Source organism: Patella vulgata, chromosome 4, assembly GCF_932274485.2.
Source record: "Patella vulgata chromosome 4, xgPatVulg1.2, whole genome shotgun sequence".
Lineage (NCBI taxonomy): Eukaryota > Metazoa > Mollusca > Gastropoda > Patellidae > Patella > Patella vulgata.
The window spans coordinates 8,665,176-8,687,828 of NC_065882.2; the positions used below are offsets into that span (position 1 = coordinate 8,665,176).

Below are 22,653 nucleotides of genomic sequence, written 5' to 3' on the forward strand. Positions count from 1 at the left end.
AAAACCTGTGCAGTAAATGAGGCTTTCTACCAACAAGATCCACACTTAAACCCACATTTACTGTAAACCATCAAAAATAAGTTATTCTCTTCTCACACTATCCACAGTTTAACACACTTTTACTGTAAACCTTCTAATACAAGTTATTCTATATCAACAATATTCATAGTTTAACACACTTTTACCGTAAACCTTCTAAAGCAGGATATTACCTACCAAGAATATTAACATACTTTTACTGTAAACCTTCTAATACAAGATATTCCTTATTATTATGTCCACAGTTCAACACACTATTACAGTAAACATTTAATACATTATTTACTGTTACACCAACAGACAAAAACAAAATCTTAAAATCTCCATTTGTAAATTGAGGGATTTTTAAATCACTTGCAAAAATTACAATATCCGTCCTAAAATGGTTCAATTTCATTCCGTATTTAAAAAGTTACGGTGAATTGAAATAAAAGAATAACAACAGATACACACAATCTTGAGAAACTTCTACAATATCAGCAAATTTAGCTACGAATGAAATGAAATGGGGTTTAACAGCCGACTATTCTGCTCCGACTGGGCTAGCGAAGACGGGCATACGCCATGTAGTGTGCCATGAAGGAAATTTTGCCCGAACAGCATTTCTATTGTTAACTCTTACAACGAATTCCAACTGCCAAGGGATCTTTTACGTGCAAACCAACATGTACACATGATCTCGGGTTTTCGTCTCATCTGCAGGACCATAAGTTGTTCCTTGCCAGGCTTTGTTATGCACCACTGACAAGGTGGCATCACTCTGTCATGCACCACTGACAAGGTGGCATCACTCTGTCATGCACCACTGACAAGGGGGCATCACTCTGTCCTGCACCACTGACCAGGGAGAACCATGCCGATAAATCCTGATGATCGAACACGGGACCTGCAGGTTAGCAACAGGGCCGAAATGAAATGGGGTTTAACGTCCTACTGTTCTGCTCCGAACTGGGCTAATGAAGACGGGCATATGTCATACAGTGTGCTATGAGGGAAATTTTGCCCGGAGAGTGGCACTAAGGCCTACTCTTTTATCAAATTCCAACTGTCAAGGGATCTTTTATGTGCAAACCAATGTATACACAGGACCTCGGTTTTTCATCCCATCCGAACGACTAGCCAGCTGTCCTTGTCAGACCCTCCATCCTGCATCACTGACAAGTGGGAACCAAGCAAGAGTACCAATCAGGCTAATGACCTACGAGACTAAACCACAGCTGATGTTAAAACACCCTGAGCTGAAGAACAATACTTTACTGTATTTGACAAAACCAAGTACCTCATGAGCCTCATTCAGTAAAATAGACCAGTTCTAGATCCTTGTATTCAGCCTACATGCAAAAACATGAAAATAAGTCATATATTCATGCACCAGTCGAACAAAATTAGGGCATATAACTTGGCTGGTGAAATTCTTATATCATATTCTAAATTTATATCCAATTTCAACAGACTATTAAATGAAATGGGGTTTACTCCTTCATCAGTCTTATTAAATCAACTAGTTTAGAGAGAGAGAAAGAGACAGAGAGAGAGAGAGAGAAATGGGGTTTGTCCCTCATCAGTCTTATTAAATCAACTAGTTTAGAGAGAGAGAGAGAGAGAGAGAAATGGGGTTTACTCCTTCATCAGTCTTATTAAATCAACTAGTTAAGAGAGAGAGAGAGAGAGAGAGAGAAATGGGGTTTGTCCTTCATCAGTCTTATTAAATCAACTAGTTTAGAGAGAGAGAGAGAGAAAGAGAGAGAGAGAGAGAGAGAAATGGGGTTTGTCCTTCATCAGTCTTATTAAATCAACTAGTTTAGAGAGAAGAGAGAAAGAGAGAGAGAGAGAGAGAGAAATGGGGTTTGTCCTTCATCAGTCTTATTAAATCAACTAGTTTAGAGAGAGAGAGAGCGAGAGAGAAATGGGGTTTAACCTCCACTCAACACAAACTAGGTCATTTTGAGACTAACATATGGTTTTTAATTTTATTTCAATAATTCGCTTGCGCATAGGTATCTTTAGCAGTGGGAGGAAACCGGAGGATCCGGAGAAAACCCAAGAGGTTGGACAGGCGACATGACTCCCGTCATGTACAGCTGGGGATTCGAAATCACGCCAGTTGACTCAATGGCAGGCTTTATGATACAGTGTGCACTGCTAACCATTCAGGGGGGGGGGGGGAGAGAGAGAGAGAGAGAGAAGAGAGAGAGATGGGGTCCACTAACCATTCAGCCATGTAATTCAGATATATATTCACAAGATTAGATAATATTCCTTCTTATTTACACAAATCAACAATAAGTTTCTGTGATAGCAAATAGAGAAAGAGAGAAACAGGGTTTAATGTCCACTCGATATGAAGTGGACCCAGAGAAAACACACAAGGTTGGATAGGTGACCCCCCCTCACCTACTAGCCAGGAATCGAAACCACGCAACTTAACTCAACTATAGGCCTTATGATCTTATGTGCATGCATTCAACCCCCACCCCCCCTCACCTACTAGCCAGGAATCGAAACCACGCAACTTAACTCAACTATAGGCCTTATGATCTTATGTGCATGCATTCAACCCCCCAACTTCTAATGGGTAGCATTAAATATTTAGACGAAATTGTGTTTAACGTTCTATTCCTTATAAAGAACATTTTGCCCAGGCAGCGGCACTACAGCCTAATCTTATTTCACATTTTAACTTTACACCCACGTCTATGTGAGATATATATATACTGAATGTTATGTCATAAATACATTTAACTAGTATTGTATAAGGATTCAGAAAATATATTATCAAATCGGTAAAACTAAAATAATTCTGTTAACTGTAAGAATCTGGATTCATAAAATGTACTGAGAGAGAGAAATGGGGTTTTAATGTCCACTTGACACAAACTAGGTCATTTCAGGACTAACATATGGTTTAACTTTATTTCAATAATTCGCTTGCGCATATGTGCCTTTAGCATTGGGAGGAAACCGGAGGACCCGGAGAAAACCCACGAGGTTGGATAAAATGTACTACAGGGGTGAAATTTGATAAAATCACATAAATTTGCTCCTCATTTACAAGTCAACCTATTTTACAGATAATATGCACATCAGAAATAGTAACCTATTTTTATTTGTAGTCTACAGTGTCAGATTTTAAAGAAGGGAGGCCATATGGGATATTCCCCTTTTGAGGCCCCTTCCTTTCATTTCATTTCCATGACATCTCTAGTACATGACATTTGGTCAGGCACAGAATTATCTTTTTCAGAATTTTTTTTTTTGATTTTATTGATTTATTGATGTTAATATTACATGTCTGGGACAAAGTTAAAAATATCAGGTTTGTATCACTGGTTTGTATTGATGTTTCCACGTCATTTTTACATGTATCTCTTAGACAAATATTGTAATAATAAGCAGCTTATTTCTTTATGAAGGGGGATGCATCGTAAGAGAAAGAAAAAGAAATGGGGTTTAACATTCAATCAACACAAACTAGGTCATTTCTGGACTAACAAATGGTTCAATTTTATTTCATTAAAATACTTGCGCGTAGGTGTGGTTTCGATTCCCTGGTTATATGTGGCAAGGAGTAGGGTTGCCTGTCCAACCTCGTGGGTTTTCTCCCACTGCTAAAGCCCCCGATGTGCAATTAAATTATTGAAATAAAATTGAACGACAGTTAGTCACGAAATGACCTAGTTTGTGTCAAGCAGATGTTAAACCCGATTTCTTTCTCTCTCTCGCTTTATGAAGGTCTTCTTACTTACATTGTACATAATAACTAGAATCGAATCCATCCTTTATAAAGTTCTTTTTATGCTTATATATGCTTACTAGCATGAAAACTGCAGTCTGTGCATTAATATAGTAGGGCCTACATATCTGTGACTTTAAACTCGAACAACAAATATCAAACTATCAATTTGTGTAAATAGAAAATCATTGGAAGATCAACAAAATAGGAAAGAATCCCACAAAACATTGCTTGGAAAAATGATGGAAATTTTTTTTTTTCATATACTTTATAAATGGAGTTGTCTCCCTTTTAATACATATTGAAATCCTTAACTCAGTTCAGTATGGAAGCACAGAGTTATTTTGTTTGTACAAAGTAAAGTTTCATCAGATATCAACGTGTAGTAGTGCTATATATTGAACATTCGTGCAAAACTGGTACAGGTACCACCTTGTGAAACAGAGAGAGAGAGAAATGGGGTTTAACGTCCACTTGACATAAACTAGGTCATTTCGGGACTAACATATGGTTTAATTTTATTTACATAATTCTTGAACATTCGTGCAGGACTTGTACAGGTACCACCTTGCGGAACATGCATTCATTATCCCAGGTAAGTCAGGTAGGTGTTTGTTATCGATTTAAATAAGGAATCGCTTATTTTTTAACTATTATAGCAAGACCGTCAGCTCTTTATCTAATCTTATCTAATAACTCTTTAATGTAAGATAAATTAAACATAAAACAGTAGAATAAAACTCTTCGTTAATCAAATGTCAATTGGCACCTAGGCTACAAAGTTTGTAGTACAGACCGTTCTTTTAGAAATTTAGGAGAAACGTATTAATCCACTTTTCTTACCAATATCTATTTGATCAGTTTATAATCTCAACTACATTGAAATCTTACAATAGAGGAATTAACTATCACTAATTGGCCAAACATTTACTATAAATCTATTGTTCTACGCTTCAAATAATTAGTAATATGATATAATTAATTTCTGAGAGACAGAGAGGGTCTATCCTCCAGTGGACTCAATGACAGGCCTTACGATACAGCACACACATGCTAACCATTCGGCTATCCAACTCCCGACAGATTAAGCAGTTAATCAAGAGAACACAATAAATACCTTGATTACCTAATTACCTAATCAACTAATAACTAAAGTGACTAATAGTTATACACTCAGTACAGTCAATATATTCCTGGTTGGAGGTTTGGAAAAACTTGTATGCCCGCAATATTAATAAATTAATAAATTTTTATTCGTACACTAAGTACAATAAATACATATAAATATATACAAGTTCTCAATTAATACAGAGTTGATTAATTATTTCATTTAAGTTTATATATTCAGATGGTGAACAATCTCTTAAATCTAGCATTTCCTATTCTCTTATCATTTTCCTTCCAGCAACTTTTATCGTGACATTCTATTTTATTTACAATATTTAACAATGACAAACGTTCTGAATTGTATTTTGTTATATTATAATGATATGATAAGTAATTGATATTATTGCACGTAGTAGACTGACTTCCCAACAACGCAGTACGTCCACATATATGAAGACATAAATTACTACTATGTATAATACTATGACAGAACTTCATAAAACGTTTATGAAGCTGAGTTTCAATTGACAAATCCTGACATGTAATATTCAATAAACTATTGTGGGTTCTTGGGGAAATGTTTAATACTTTCCTAACCTGTTTTCTCCAGGCTACATAAACACTCTCTAATGACTTTTGTGAGAAATCCCATAGTTGGCTCCCATACAGGGGCATACAATAAGTTTTGAATAATTTATATTTAACTTAAGATGAGGAGAATGTAAAATTTCTTAATGTTACATTACTTTTAACAGTAAAATTATTTATACACTGACGTAAATGTAAATGTTTTGACGAACTATGAAGCAGATTTCCTAAATGGGATTCAGATTCGACAAGTTTGATGGGGAGGCTGTTTATAAGAATGGGTTTAAGATCCTGATTTCCAGTTTCAGAGGGTTTGCATGGAAAATATATAAGTCTGCTCTTGTCGGGATTAAAAGTGAGGTTATATTCTTCAGAATATTTACTTGCTATGTGTAATAAACCATTAAGAGAGTTTCTACTTGGGGCGATTAGTATGAGGTCATCAGCATAGGCGAGAGCACCGACATATACATTCCCAATATGACAGCCATGTTTACTTTGTCTGCACCGTCTCAGAAGTTCATCGATATAGAGGGTAAATAGTATTGGAGAGAGTACTCCCCCTTGTTTGACACTGTTAGTTACAGTAAAGGAGTTGCTGACTGTTTTTCCCCATCTTACTCGTATCCTCTGGTTAAGGTATAAATAAAGTAGAAATCTTGAAAATAAAGGACACAGACATCTAGAACGTAGCAGTTGGAAGAGTTTTACATAGTTTACCTTATCAAAAGCTTTGCTAGCGTCAAGTAAACTAACATACACATTAGAGTTGCGAAAGAGCAATGACTTGTAGAGTGTTTCTCTACAGGCAAAGTAGTAGTCCTAGTTTAATTATATTTCCATAATTGACTTGGATGAAACCGGGGGAGTCGGATAAATCCCTTGAGGTTGGATATGGTCACGTACTAGCGGGGAATCGAAACTATGCCACTGGATCTTAAACCATTCAAACACCAACGCCCCCTAATATTGGGTAGAATTTTAAGATGTAACTGAATGCAGACTATGATTTAATACAAATCTTGTATATTTCTTTTCTTTAACTAACTACAGATAGAAATTACATGCACATGGATTCTATAATGAAACTCATGAGTGAGTGAGATGTTGTCTCGCTAACTAGGAGATCCAGTGTTTGAACAAAGTGTTGGCCAAGAAAATTTATCAGGATTTGGAATTTGATATAAGATTAGACTCATAGCATGCTGCGTGGTGTATGCCTGTCTTCATTAGCCCAGTTGAAGCATTTCTCAATCTAAGACTCACATGCCTAATTGTCAATGAAATGAGATTTATCTCCCTTTAACAAGAAACCATGTTAATTCCCCCACTATCCCAGTTGAAGAACCTGGCCTTTTAGTATTCCACAACACATTAATTCTCATCTGATGTGCCATGAATATTACTTTTAAATATCACTAAGGCTAAAAAGTGTCGCCATAACTACTAATACTACCTTTCTCGTCCCCTACATTTAACTCCAGAATAGGCCAATCCGAGAGTCTTGTCTCCATTTTAGATAACTTCCATGGAGCTAACAAAAAGTCAAAGATAATTCAAAATTCCTTGCTCAAAAGTGGTAGGGAAGAGTGGAATAAAGAGGTTGCACGACTATTTTTCAGAGAATGTTTCAAAGATAATCAAACAGGCTTTGAATAAGTTTTATTCAATTTCTATTAAAATTTCGTCTGTTCTGATCTGGTTGGTTGCATGCACCACAGAACAATGCACATTTTTCCGAAGTTATCTGTCCTTTTATTTATAAAGCTGATAAAAATTCCTAAAATTCATCGCAATTTTAATTTTATAATAAAATATTCAAGTCATTTGATCTTCCTAAAAAATAAATAAAACTTATTAAGAATCAGCAATGTATACTATATTCAATCTTTAATTTTTGTTTATTAAATTTGTACCTTAAATTTCTGCACCCCTGGAAATAGTACAACTTGAACCTTGTAATGAACCGCCCACCTGACTGAGTTGGATTATATCCATCACTTAATAACTATACATAAAAATTTAAAGCTTCATACCCTCGCTCATTGACGGTATTCGATGAATATTAGTTTTTATTTACAGTAATATAAATATTGTTGATTTAGTTAATAATTAAGGTTTCATTTTATATCAGAAATATTTTTTTAAGGTCTGACTGAAGTTAGGAAAGCTGTGTTCTGCTTCAGTGTGCATGTCTGAGGGTTGACCCACTTTAAGTCATGAGGCTCTCTACCCTAACCTATTTACCTCGCTAAAAGGGCTGTCTACTTGTGTACATGTTGTACATGCATCATATTCAGAGATATAGCTTCACATTGTTAAATCATAGGTCTACCACAAAAGTATTTTATATAATTTTTAACCCCTTTTTAACCTATAACAGGATATTTTTAATAGTTTCATATTTCGGTCGCCTTTTTAAAAAAAAACAACAAAGCATTAACCCAACAATATCTTTTAAGCCCACAGGAAATACAATAACAGCAGGATAAAACTCAAGGAAACTCAACAATTGTTGACTCATTTTGAAATGAACGTGACAAACTAGATACATGAGATAAATATTTTGAGTATTTTTCATTGTAAAAATTTCAAATATGGAATGAAAAATTAATGAATGAAATTAACACACACAAAAAATTGGAATTAAAAACTATGAACAAATCAAATATATTCATTAATCAGAATAAATATTCGACTTCCGGAATGATCTTTAAGACGGAACATTCCCGCATTTTTAGACAACACTGAAACCACTACTTTCCACCTAAAATCAATGATAGAAAAATATGAATTTTTTTTTTTTTTTTTTTTTTTAAAAAACCATCAACATTTAGAAATGACTTTTAGACATAATATAGCACCAACAATTTTTCTTTTTTTAGAATAAAAATTTGAAAAAACTACAGATATACAAAAGCTTGAATATAGAATCGTGATGAAGAGTCCAAATATCTGTAGTACAACAATATAAACTTAAAACAAAACCTACAAACCCTAAAGAAATATAGCAACATAGAAGACCCAATATTTTTATTTATCAGAACTAAGAATTTAGAAATAAGAATTTATAGATCAACTACAGATATATGAAGCTTGTAGGTTGGATGGTGGTGAAGAGATAACGGTACATCGCAAGCCTCAGTATAACAAACCATATAACACTCGACAGCCTCATATGTGCTTGGTATTCTATTGATTATTGTAGGACCATGTGATCAAGCCAGGATCAGTCCAAAACAAAACTAAGGTGGTTATCACAATTTTATAGATACAATAAATTAATATCTACCTTCTGTTTGAGATAAAACTCAACAAAAATCATAGAATTCCATAGAAAAAAACTCAAAAATTTATCGGCTTCAACTAGACGAAATTATGTATCTAAAAATTTGTTGACAGGGGAAAAGAGGAATAGGTTCTAAATAGCTTTTCAGACATCTTTCTCGAACACCTATAAATAATTACTGACTGCCTAAACGTTAGAGAGAAAGAGAGAAATGGGGTTTAACGTCCACTCGACACAAACTAGTTCATTTCGGGACTAACATATGGTTTAATTTTATTTCAATAATTCGCTTGCGCATAGGGGTCTTTAGCAGTGGGAGGAAACTGGTGGACCCGGAGAAAACCCACGAGGTTGGACAGGCGACCCTAATCCTTGTCACGTACAACCGGGGATTCGAAACCACGCCAGTTGGCTCAATGACAGGCCTTATGATACAGTGCGAGCATGCTAACCATTCGGCCATCCAACCCCCCTCCTAAATATTAGAATGTTTATAATTTTCTTGTCTATTGAAACACATGGCATGTTTCAATTTATACAAATCAAATAAATCACAGGTTTCATCAAAATAAATTCATGCTAACATAATAGAAATTTCAAAACGACTTGAACAAGAGATAAATCTATTGTAAATATAAAAACCTCAACATCAGCCTTTCCATGGAAACACAATAATGATCGAATTCGAGAAATTTGTAATAAGCAAAAATGAAATGGAATGGGGTTTAACGTCCTACTATTCTGCTCTGAACTGGGCTAATGAAGACGGGCATACGCCATACAGTGTGCTATGAGGGAAATTTTGCCCGGACAGCGGCACTATGGCCTACTCATATCGAATTCCGATTGTCATAGGATCTTTTACGTGGACATCAATGTAACAGACATTGTACTGTAGTCCCTGATCATTTATGTTCAGAATATAATTGGTGCCGGTTTAATAGTGGCTAGACATCCTTGTAATTCAGGTATCTGAGTCTGATCATTCTTGGTCAGAATACGATTGGTTTAATATCTCCACCTTACCGCGCGATCTTACTTACGAAACGGTGGCCAGACAAATGAAAGGAAACCAAGGTACATGTAGGTGTGTTGTCATGGAACTTTTGCCTCGATAGCAGCATTACAAGCTCTTTATTTTGATAAATATTTCCATGTTTAACATGATGTCCATGGTAACACATGACCTCAACAACTGGGTTCCTTTTCTTCCTGGCCAAGTCTGTTGTCCTGAACAACCAACAAGGGTGAAACCAAGCTTCAGAGAGAGAAATGGGGTTTACTGGGTCTTTAACAGTGGGAGGAAACCGGAGGAAACCCACGAGGTTGGACAGGTGAACCTACTCCCAGTAACATACCACTGGGAATTGAAACCATGCTAGTTGACGCAATGACAGTCCTTATGATTCTATGTGCACACGCAAACCATTTGGCCATCCAACACCACAAACCAGGCTACAACATCCAAGATTCTTGGACTAACACTGGTTGGCGAATCTATGCCACACACACACAGCCACCAAAGTGGACAGAAATATTCAATGACACCACGATAATTGTATCCAATTTTGCATGTCCCACTATTGTGCTCATTCAAATGGTTCAATTAGGATAAAAAGATGTCAAATCCCATTTTATTTACAAAATTCAAATTAATCTGTCCAAAAAAAAAAACTAGATCATTCAGAAATCTAAGGTCACAAAATCACTATGGACACAATTGTAATTCATAACCTTGTAATGCATGTGTTTATAAATGTATGTTTATTTCAATGCATGTACATGTAACCCCTGCAGTATGTATATATCATAATTTACACAAAAATATAATTCATGATCTTTTTTAATCAAATATTGTCGTTTCAATTATTAAAATTTTATTTTACAATTCTGTTTTTTCTTATAGTAAAGCAGATAGTATTTTGTAAACGTTTCAACTTTTCACAAATGTTACAGTCAACAGATAAATTTATGGTGACAGATGGCACTGTTATAAATTTTATTTTACGATATTTAAGAAGTCAGGATTTGTACACATGTAAACAGTCAATAAACATGTACTCAGTAAGCAAATACTCTATGTCAGTAAGCAATTGAAATGGTGTGCAACATCCTACTGTTCTGCACCGACTGGGCTATTGAAGACGGGTATACGCCACACAGTGTGCTTTGAGGGAAATTTTGCCCGGGCAGCACTACAGCTTACTCTTATATTGAAATCCAACTACCTTGGGATCTTTTATGTACATGTCATACAGTGTGCTCTGAGGGAAAATTTAGCCCGGACAGCGGCACTGTGGCTTACTCTTATATCGAATTCCACTGCCAGGGATTCTTTTACGTGAACTGGATTCTGTTGGGTAATGGGAGTTTGTTCCAAGGTAACAGAACTGGATTCTGTTGGGTAATGGGAGTTTGTTCCAAGACAACAGATCTGGATTCTGTTTGGTAATGGGAGTTTGTTCCAAGACAACAGAACTGGATTCTGTTGGGTAATAGGAGTTTGTTCCAAGTTCACAGATCTGGATTCTGTTGGGTGAAGTGAGGTTGTTCCAACATCACAGAACTGGATTGTGTTTCTTAGTTGGATAAAGGGTGTTTGTTCCAAGATCACAGAACTGGATTGTTTTGGGTAAAGAGAGAGAGAGAATATGGGTTTAATGTCCACACGACACAAACCGGGTCATTTCGGGACTAACATATGGGTTAATTTTATTTCAATAAATCACTTGCGCGTAGGGGTCTATAGCAGTGCGAGGAAACCGGAGGACCCGGAGAAAACCCACGAGGTTGGACAGGGGACCCTACTCCTTGTCACACACAACTAGGGAATTGAAACCATGCCAGATGACTCAATGACAGACCTTATGGTACAGTGCGCACCTGCAAACCATTCGGCCATCCAAGCCCCCGGGGTGGATATATGTGGTTACTATATTCTAATTCGAGTGGGTGGCCAAGATCATCAACAGAGAACCTGTCTGATAATTTCTGTTCTGTAGTTTGATTTTAGCCATCAGCTCGGACCACTACCTTGTTATCCTCCCTTGGTAAGAACGCAGCTATCCCCGTCATTGATCTAGCAATACAACGCTAACCAAGGGTAGATAACAGAGAAGACTGAGTGTATTGTGTTTGTAACTTTATAAAGTTTAAAAGAATCAACTTACCGGAGCCATACCGTTTACACTGTACCCTGAATTTACAAAACCCTGAAACAGAAACAAGACGATATATAAATAGGGTTTAACATCCTAGATGCACAACTCTGAACACTTTAAATTCCAGGAGTTTTCCAGGAGTTATTTACCAGATTCCAGGAGTACCTGTATAGAATTTTACATCATAATGTATATTTTGTACGCTTGAAGAACATTTACGGCGACGACCTTGTGATCCTTTTAAGAAACATTTGATGACTATATAGCGAAACCACAAATGTTAATTTTCACAGAGTTTCAAGGAGTAAACTTGTTTTTCCAGGATTTTCCAGTACTGGAAATCACATTTTTATTTTTCCAGGATTTTCAAGGAGTTTCAAGGAGTGTGCGAACCTTGTGTATATAACATTTGAACAACCGTAAATTTAAATACAGGAATCCTGATAGAGTGCACAAGGCAAGTTCCAAAATGGTGTCAGAAGTATTGCATTGTTTTTACCTTGTCTGTCCTCTACATGTCAATATTTTACAACGGACACCAAGTTCACAAGGCATTCCCAGACTTTAAATCACTGTTTATAAGAAATATCTTTGATCCAGAAACACAAAACTTTGTATATAGTTTCTTATTGATGTATTTGATACATTAAAACAACAGAAGTTTCATACAGGGCTATATTTTAGTTAAAAAATCAGGCAAACAATTTTGAGTGAATTCTTAAGTCTTAGAATTGTTTGTGAACTCAGGGTCATTAGTCGTATACCTTCGAATTTTGCAAGTAAAAATGAAAGATGTATACTGGTCACCTTTTACAAAAGTAGAATGAATGAAACCTAATTTTCATCTCCATCTGGGCTAATGAAGATGGAGAGAGAGAGAGACATGGGGTTTAACATCCACTTGACACAGACTAGGTCATTTCGGGACTGACTAACACATGGTTCAATTTTATTTCAATAATTCGGTTGCGCGTAGGGGTCTTTAGCAGTGGGAGGAAAACGGAGAACCTGGAGAAACCACGAGGGTGGACAGGCGACCCCTTCTCCTTGCCACGTAATGAAGATGGACATGCACTATGCAGTGAGTTACGATGAGAGAAATTTTGCCTGGACATCAAAATATAATTCAAACCCTAAAGGGTTCTTTTATGTGCACGCCAAGGTCTACCAATACCTTCGTTTTTGTCTCATCTGAACAACTAGATAATGTTCCTTGCACCGCAGGGATCTTTTATGTGCATGCCAATGTGTACACGGGACCGCAGTTTTCCGTTCCATCTGGATGATTAGACAGCTGTCCTTGTCTGACCCTCCGTCCTGCATCACTGACAAGGGGAAACAACGTCGGAAAATCCTGATGAACCAAGAGGAGCAGAAAAGCAGGATATTTCATTCACAGTAGCAATATTATTAATTTATAAACAAATGTCCAGTCGCTGCACAGAATTAAAACATACTATACATCGGCTATCTACAAACTTGATCAAAAACTTGAATTTCATAAAAATAACGGCATAATATGTACATGTACCACATAACGACAGTGTTCTCGTCATGCTGTGCATGTATAACCCAGTGATTGTTTTCCATATAAACTGTGTAATATTTTTTTTTTTTTTAAAATGTATTATTGTATAAAGTATTTTCATTCACAGATGGATGCATCAGATTCAATTGTATCCACAAATATTTGGTAAGGCCGCAGTTAATTAATTGTCCGTTTCTCATGACCCGTCCGCATTCATGAGGACACAAATTCATCCCACAAAGTTTGTAAATCTATAATTTAATTTGTTTGCCTTTAAATATAAACAATGAATTGATGCATTAAAATCCACTATTTAGCCTGTCGATAAACAGGACACTGTAGGTGATAAGTTAGCTACTAGGCTAGAATGTGAAAGAGAGAGAGAAATGGGGTTTAAACCAAGAAATTGAAAAAGATGAAATGACATAAAATGGGGTTTAACGTCCTACTGTTCTGCTCCAAACTGGGCTAATGTGGTACGAGGGGAATTTTGCCCAGACAGCGGCACTACATCGTACTCTTATATTGAATTCCAACTGTCAAGGGATCTTTTACGTGCACGCCAAAATGTACACTGGACCTCTGTTTTTCATCCCATCCCAACGACTAGACAGCTGTACTTGTTAGGCCCTCAGTCCTGCATCACTGACAAGGGGGAATCACGGCTGAAAATCTGGATGAACTTTCCTGGCCAATGCAGGAATCGAACAGCCGACCTCCAGACTAGCGAGCCAGCGCCTTATCCACTTAGCCACCGTGACCCCACAGAGAAAATAATAAAAGTATTTATATATCACGATGCCATGTTCTGATAGGGTCAAAGTTGAAGACAATTAACATACTCGTTATTGGGACTATCTTCCTTCAGGGCTAGTACATGTAGGTGTATAGTATATCCTCACACGGCAAACCTCGGCTATATGCGGCACCGGTTTAACATATTATTAGGAAGTTATCAAAATCTGCTGAGGTTTGCCGAGTGAGGATATCCTTGGAATTAGCCAAGACGTTAATACCACTTTTTCTGTATTTTAAAAATCCAAAGGTATGCTTTTAATTATTTATGTCAAAACAAATCATCAACCTGATCGAAACAGGTAATTTTTATACCTGTCAAAAGAGGGATAGATGATTAAATGAAATGCCAAGAATGAATGAATAAACAATTGGTTAACTTAAAAGCATATCACTAATAGTTTAGACCTACATGTATCATTATGATCAAGTTTGCCGATGCCCGGCTATTGTGCAATAGATATTGTTAATCTATAAAATTCATTAAATGAGAATAAATCATTGATGTTGTCGATTAATGTTGAGTTTTTAGTAACCATGTAACCGACATTATTAATTATTGCTGAAACAGAAACAGCACTAAATTCAAAAATTTTAAATTCCATCTCAATAATTAATAATTACCTCATGTAGCAGGCATATTTCACAAACACAGTTCACGAGAAACAGATACTTAATTAACCGCGGCCTTATGCAAAAATATTTTTTTAAGATAATTTACTATCAATCTATTCCCATATTTATAATCCAGACCCAAGTCAAAGATTGGTATTTTTATGTGACTGGTCGTCGATGTTTTATTATTTTTTTTTTAACATCCAGTATTTATGACATAACCCCCTCACTGCCAGTCTATATAAAATCAAAGTATATGTTTTTATTGATTATTGCCAATGTGAAAAAATATTGGGTAAATAATCTTGACATTTTAAAGTTTGCCCAATAACTGGAGAAAATCTCTCAACAATGTTGTGTTGCCATGGTAACCAAAGATCTGTATCAGTCCTGGCCCTACCAATTATTCCCTGCAAGAAAACAGTCATCAGCCTTGGGCTATACCATTTTCTTCACGAGGGGCTACAGGCTAGAAAAAAGACATTAGGATGTCTATGTCTACAGCTCAAATACGGATTTATTTACTTTAAAACAGATCTTCCAAGTTTTAAACACTAAAATATTAAAGTATTGTATAGAATTAAAATCTATACCTCATGTGATTTGGGAGGAAGCTTCTCTCATGGATCCCGTCATAAAATGAATGGACTGGCTTTAGAAGATGAATGGTCACAATAGAATAATGCATGGTGTGGAGTCACCCCAGGCATCAGCAGTATTCAAGGACTGGTCAGCTGTCCCCTTTCTTTACATTGAAAAATAAAACCCGGACTTAAATATTGGATTCATCAACAGAATCCTTTTGTCAAATTCCACTTAAACTGACACCTGTTAACAAAAGGTGTTATGCTACATTGCCTTGACAACAAACTACATTCTTTAAAAAAAAATTAATAAACGTCATTTCAGCAATTGCGAGTCAATCCCTTGCTAACTACGATATTATCGAAGTTGAATTTCTAAATAGGAATCTGTCCAAAAATGGTTCAAATCCGGCGGAATATCGAAACTGAAAAATTCTTTTTGTCAAAACACCCCAAAATTGGTTCAATATTTCAACATCACTGGATTCTTATTAAATATTTAATCGGTAGTTAGGATTTTTCTGCGGCCATTATGACAGACCAATCAATGGTTATTTTGACTAAATTTATGGAGTTGTCTTAAGTCATTTCATACATTTCTCGTTTAAACAAATTGGCACCATTTTGTTACAGGAACTATTTTAATAGGACTCTTTTGAATCAAATAGAATCCAAGCCAGTAGTTATGAACTTAATTTGATTATCTATCATTCAATTAAAAATACATTATGGGAGATTAGATAAAAAGCTGGCAGTTCTCACTATAATAGTTAAAAAATAGATAATGTAAAGGTAATTTGCTGAAAATTTCAGTCAAATTGATACACCCAGAACCGACATTTTAGCAATTGAATTTTCGGAATAGCCTTGATCATCATCACTGAAGTCAGTCTATAAAAAACAGTCTCGATTATCCATTTCATGATTAAATTATGAATGGAAGTCGAACAGCAAATCGGAACCTAATCCAATAACCATCGCAGGCTAGCGATGCCATCGAGAGTTGATTATGGTCTGGATAAGTTAATTAATGTCTAATTAATAATTTATATAACATTTCAGGCCTAAAGAAAACCCTGCAATAGGCAGATGAACTTTCTCGACCGAGACCAGGATCGAACCCGCGACCACCAGGCTAGCAAACCAGCATCTTACTCACTTAGCCACAGTGGCTCCCAGTTAGATTGTAAGATAATTACATAGTTGAGTTGGATCCCGATGATGTTTACACCAGAATATGGATTTGCATCCGATAATAATCTACTCATTGCAAATTAACACCACAACCAGGATATATCACAGGTTGCCAGGCAACGATGCACACCCCAATCAGTATATAACAGGTTGCAAGGCAACGATGCACACCTCAATCAGGATATGACAGGTTGAAACACAACTTTGGTTTTCCGTACCATAAGAATGACTAGACAGCTGTCCTCTGTTTTTCATCCCATCCAGATGACTAGACAGCTGTCCTTGTCAGGTCGTCCGTCCTGCACTACTGACAAGGGGGAACCACGCCGGAAAATGCTGATGGAGATTAGCTGTCAACAACAGACAGAAACCCCCGACCTCCAGGCTAGGAAGATTTAGCTCTTACATAATGTATCTGTAAGGAACAAGTTATGTTTTGTTATAGAAGAAATGATATTGGCTAATGAAGACGGGTAGTGTGCAATGAGGGAAATTTTGCCTGACCAGCATTCAAGGGTTTTAACATGCAAACCAATGTGTACACAGGAACTCTATTTTTCCTTCTATCTGAACGACTTTACAAGGAGCGAACACGCAACCTCCTGTTAGAAAGCCAATGTGTTCCTCACCGGCCTACTCTTAAATCAAATTCCAACTAATGTTTTTTTTTTATGTGCACGCAAATGTGTACATGAGGCCTTGATCTTTCATCCAACACCGGGATCAAAGACAGGACCTACAGGTTACCGAGTCGGTGTCTTACTCATTGAGCCATCATGACTCCAAGTAATTTATATAACATTTGAAGCTCAACCAAAAAAAGACGTGCAATAATATGCAGATTTAGCTCTTACATAATGAGCTATTTTTTTTAGTTATGAACAGAGAGAGAGAGAGATAGAGAGAGACAGATGGAGTTCAACATCCACTCGACACAACTAGGTCATTTTGGGATTAACACATGGTTCAATTTTATTTCAATAATTCCCTTGCGCATAGAGATCTTTAGCAGTGGGAGGAAACCGGAGAACCCGGAGAAAACCCACGAGGTTAGACAGGCGACCCTACTCCTTGTCACATACAACCAAAGAATCATTATGAATTGAAAATGAAGGTGATATCAAAAACAAAACGGAAACGATGAGGCTTTACCTACATGTATGTTGAAGTACACAAACCAGTTGACAATAATAATCAATATCCACCACATTACAGACATCATGCTGCTTGAACTTGAGTCAAGAATTGCAACACTCTGACAAAAGGTTAATGTTAATCAAATAAGACAAGAAACTATACAAAATAAATGTAAGCCAAATGTAATTTTTTGTCGATATGCAAGGAAAATTGACATTTCGTGCATTCCTCTATGAAAATGTCTACCAATTTCTTTGAAGGAAAAGGGTGACAGAAAATAACCTTGATTTAGGAAACAAAGAAATGAAATGGGGTTTAACATCCTGCACCAACCGGGCTAATGCAGTAAGCAATGAGGGGAATTTTGCCCAGGCAGCAGCTCTACAGCCTACTTGTATTTTGAATTCCAACTGTCAAGGTTTCCCTAACATGCACGCCAACAGCACTTGTTTTTTTTTCTCCCATCTGAATGACTAGACACCGGAAAAGGTATATATGTAACCCAGATATATTTTTTGTTGATTTGTAGGGAAAGTGAACAGTTCATCCGTTTTTTCTATGAATATGTCTACCAAAAGGAATAAAGAGACCAAAAATCTCATTGGTTAAGGAAACGGAGATAAATGATAAGGCCAGCTCAATTTTTCGTCATAGCGCTAATCCTAATCTTAACCCTGAACCTATGAAATGACCAGGAGGAAACAAGGCTAGAAAACTTGTCAAACATTTTTGGTCAACACCGAGTTGCAGGATCAAACCCTGAACCTTCTGGGGAGTGTGACAGAACCTTATTCAACCACCATGGCTCCCAAGATTGTACCCATAATTCTAAGAATTCTAAGGAATCACTTGCAAACTACGCTATTGTGAAAGATGAATCTCTAATAGGAATATCAGAACAAAAATGGTTCAATTCTATTCAGTATATACAAAGATATATGGAATTGGAATTTCATCGCTTTATGCTGATCAAGCATAACGCCGCCGCCCCCATCTTTTATTGATATTTTGTTTTCTTAAACATGCATTATGCAAGAGCAAAATCTGCTTATTACAAGTCTTTCTTTAGGCCTGAAATGTTATCTAAATTATCAATTAGACATTAATTAACTTATCCAGACCGTAATAAACTCTCGATGTCAAGGCTAGCCTTCGATGTTGGCTGGATTAGATTCTTATATGCCGCTAACGGCCGTTGATAATTAAATCAGAAAAAGTGGATAATCGAGACTATGCTGTTTATATTAATGATTTTAGTAATGATGACCGAGACTATGCAAAAATTTCACCCGCTTCTTTCTCGGCTCATAGTGGATCAATTTGACTGAAATTTTTAGCAAATTACCTTTACATTATCTAGTTTTTAACTATTATAGCGAGAACTGCTATCTCTTTATCTTATCTCCCATAATGCATCTTTAATTAGATGTTAAATTATCAATCTGAGTACATATTTAGCGTGTATTAAGTATTGAAAAATTTAAAATATGAGCAAAAATGCAAATAACACATCGGCACTTGAATAAGATCAACAACCCGAGTACATGTGTACCTGTATTTAAGATTTCACAATCTGAAATGGCCTAATTACCAATCTAATTAAAACACAGATCCTATTTCATTTCGTTTTTTATAGTTCAAAATTTCGTTTTACTTGTCTTTACTACACTAGGATCTGGAAGAGTTGTTATATAACCCGCATTCTGGTTGAAGCGAGGGATTAGCCAATGAAACGGTCTGTTACAGCGAATTCTTGGCGTGTGTGCACAGAACTGTAGGCAAACCACTAGAAACGTCAATGCTAATTGATTAATCAATGTCTGACGTCATAGGGTCAAAAGCCACTTGTATGACCCCTGACGCGACTTTCCACTACAACTGATCAGATCTTCATGTAGTATAGGCCATCGAAAGTATAAAAAAAAAACGAAACAAAATATAGCTCTGTATTTTAATCCGATTGAATAATAACGTTCTATACAGCAATTATATATTATTTATTAATCCATGCAGCTCATTTCCAAGGAGATTGTATATACAAATCAACAGATTAAAATATGTACTAAACGACACCCGAAAAATAATATATGTTTAGGTTAAAACAATAATAGCGAAATTATGAATAACTCCAGGAAGTAGAAACAAAGTTCAGATATATACTGTGGGATTAAAGTAAACAAATAAACCTGAAGCCATTTTTTAATGAACTGGGTCACCTTGATGTGATGAGAACAATATCAGTTTAAGGGTGATCACTGAATCAAGCTCTCTGATTGGCTTATTCAATTCTAGAAGAAATTGCCATGGGAAGGTTCTGGGATAAATTGACCTTCAATCACTGCTTGAGACTTATGTGGAAATAGTTTATTATGACATAGTTTCCATGTAGAATTATTACTAATGTTGGTAGAGCAGTGTTGCAACCAGCACTATTTGTCATACTGCACAGGGTATTATTCATAATATTGCATGGGGCGGGGTATTATTCATAATATTACACTGTCAGAAATGTTGAAAAGAACACTATTTGCAATACTGCACGGGGCATTATTCATAATATTGCATGGAGCAGTAATATTGCAATGAACACTATTTGTAATACTGCACCGCACGGGGCATTATTCATAATATTGCATGGGGTAGTAATATTGCAATGAGCTCTATTCATAATATTGCATGGGCCAGTAATATTGCAATGAGGACTATTTGGAATAGTGCATGGGCCATTATTCATAATATTGCACTGGGCAGTAATACTGCACAGAGCATTATTCATAATATTGCATGGGGCAGTAATATTGCAATGAGCACTATTTGGAATACTGCATGGGGCATTATTCATAATATTGCATGGGACAATAATATTGCAATGAGCACTATTTGTAATATTGCATGGTGCATTATTCATAATATTGTATGGGACAGTAATATTGCAATGAGCACTATTTGGAATACTGCATGGGGCATTATTCATAATATGGCACAGGGCAGTAATATTGCAAGTAACATTATCAGTAATATTGCAAGTAAGATCGTCAGTTCGCTCGAGAAGTACTAATTTTTGTCTACATGTCATTAACGACTGTTCATGTGTTTTGTGTATTCTTTAGTTTGTTGTTATATGATAAATATATGGTGGAGGCATTTGTGAGGAGCATTTTACCCAGGCAGCAACGATTCCCTTCTACTCTTCTTAGTAATCAAAATCGCCAATGGATCTTTCATGCACACACAAATTTGTACACAGGACCTCAATTTATTTTGTCCCACCTGAAACTACAGTACACACATTTTTCGTCCGAGTCTTTCGCAGTGTGAGGTAACCAGAGAAAACCCACAAGGCTGGTTTGACAGTTACATACAAGTTCATTGACTCAATGACAGACCTAATGTGTTAAACAATTCCATTAGGTAGTCAGGTAATAATAGGCATATTAAGTAGGTGTTATGTCATTAAATAAGGTGTTATGTTTTTGAACTTGTGAATGATATACACCACTGTTGTCCAGGTGATGTGTATTCAATATTGATGTTTATTAGAAATGGTCAGGCAAGATGTGACAAATTTTTTTTACGGCTGGTTATCAACCTGCTATATAATTTCTTTGTCATTAGTCAAAGGCCTAGGTTCAGTAATGGAGAGAGACAGAGAGAGAGATATGGGGTTTAAGGTTCACTCAGCACAAACTAGGTCATTTCAGGTCATTTCGGGACTAACAAATGATTCAAGTTTATTTCAATAATTCACTTGCGTGTTTTGGTCTTTAGCAGTGGGAGGAAACCAAAGGACCCATAGAAAACCCATGAGGTTGGACAGGCATCCCTACTCGTCACATACAATCGAGGAATCTAAACCTTATGACAGACCTTATGATACAGCTCTAACCATTCGGCCATTCAACCCCTCTGGTTCAGAAATCAATGGGACCAGTTTCAAAGCGATTATTTCAACCATGTACATATTAGAAAATGTGATATCCTTTTCAAAAGGTAAGTCGAGGGCTGTATTAATAGAAATAGATCTGATTTGCATATAATTGAGAGACAGAGAGAGAAATGTGGTTTATCATTAACATGACACAAACTAAGTCATTTTGGGACTAACATATGGTTCAATTTTACTATATTAATTCTCTTGAGCAGAAGGATATTTTAACAGTGGGAGGAAAACGGAGGCCCAGGAGGTTGAATGATTTGGATATAAAATCTACTAATTATCTACTTACATAATCATGAAACGCCTTCGCCTCACTCGAGTGATCACATGTGTCTCTACGTTCTGGTGCTGCGCAATATAAATCCCAAAAAACACTGAAAAATAAAGAAATATATTCAAGTTCCAAAACTACAATTTTGTTCTTTAGCTCATAAAATAAACTATTACACAAGGTCAGGGTTCAATTTAAGAGGTATCGCATCGCAAAAAGCGAACCGATTCTGTAGAAATTAGATAGAAATATTTTATTAATTAGCCAAAATTCCATTCCAAAAGTCTGAAGTGCAATTCATACAATCTTAGATTTTATTACAATTCCATTGCTAAAAACCGTTTGTCTTAAGTAGTGAACTCCGGGTTACAACGTAGTTTCGATTCCGAGCAATTCCGATTTAATTTCATTGCTTTCTTTACAGTGATTACAGGAACTTTTTTTTTTTTCATCTCCCAGACAGAAATTGTACAACCCCTTCAATAGGAATATGACTGGTAAATCAAAACATGCTGCGTGGCACCGTTGGTTGCTAGGTAAACTGAGACGCAAGTAATATAATCAGCATCTTCCAGTGCAATACTACTTATTATTCGTCATTTCGTCTGGGTATTGATGACTACCTTAGTTTGTGATCGCGCTCATGGTACCCCTTACGGTAAATTGAAAATATTG

The 22,653-nt window shown here is 36.2% G+C and overlaps 1 protein-coding gene across 11 annotated transcripts in view; it reads right to left on the reverse strand.

The window, feature by feature from the left end:
- Positions 1 to 22,653, reverse strand: part of LOC126819101 (single-stranded DNA-binding protein 3) — an 85,810-nt gene that overhangs the window by 59,528 nt on the left and 3,629 nt on the right. For all 11 annotated transcript variants that reach the window (XM_050546961.2, XM_050546960.2, XM_050546959.2 and 8 more), the window contains exons 4-5: positions 21,997 to 22,081; positions 11,927 to 11,968 (exon numbers count right to left, since the gene is read on the reverse strand). In XM_050546961.2, the coding sequence (XP_050402918.1) occupies positions 11,927 to 11,968; positions 21,997 to 22,081 (127 nt within the window). The remainder of the gene's footprint in view (positions 1 to 11,926; positions 11,969 to 21,996; positions 22,082 to 22,653) is intronic.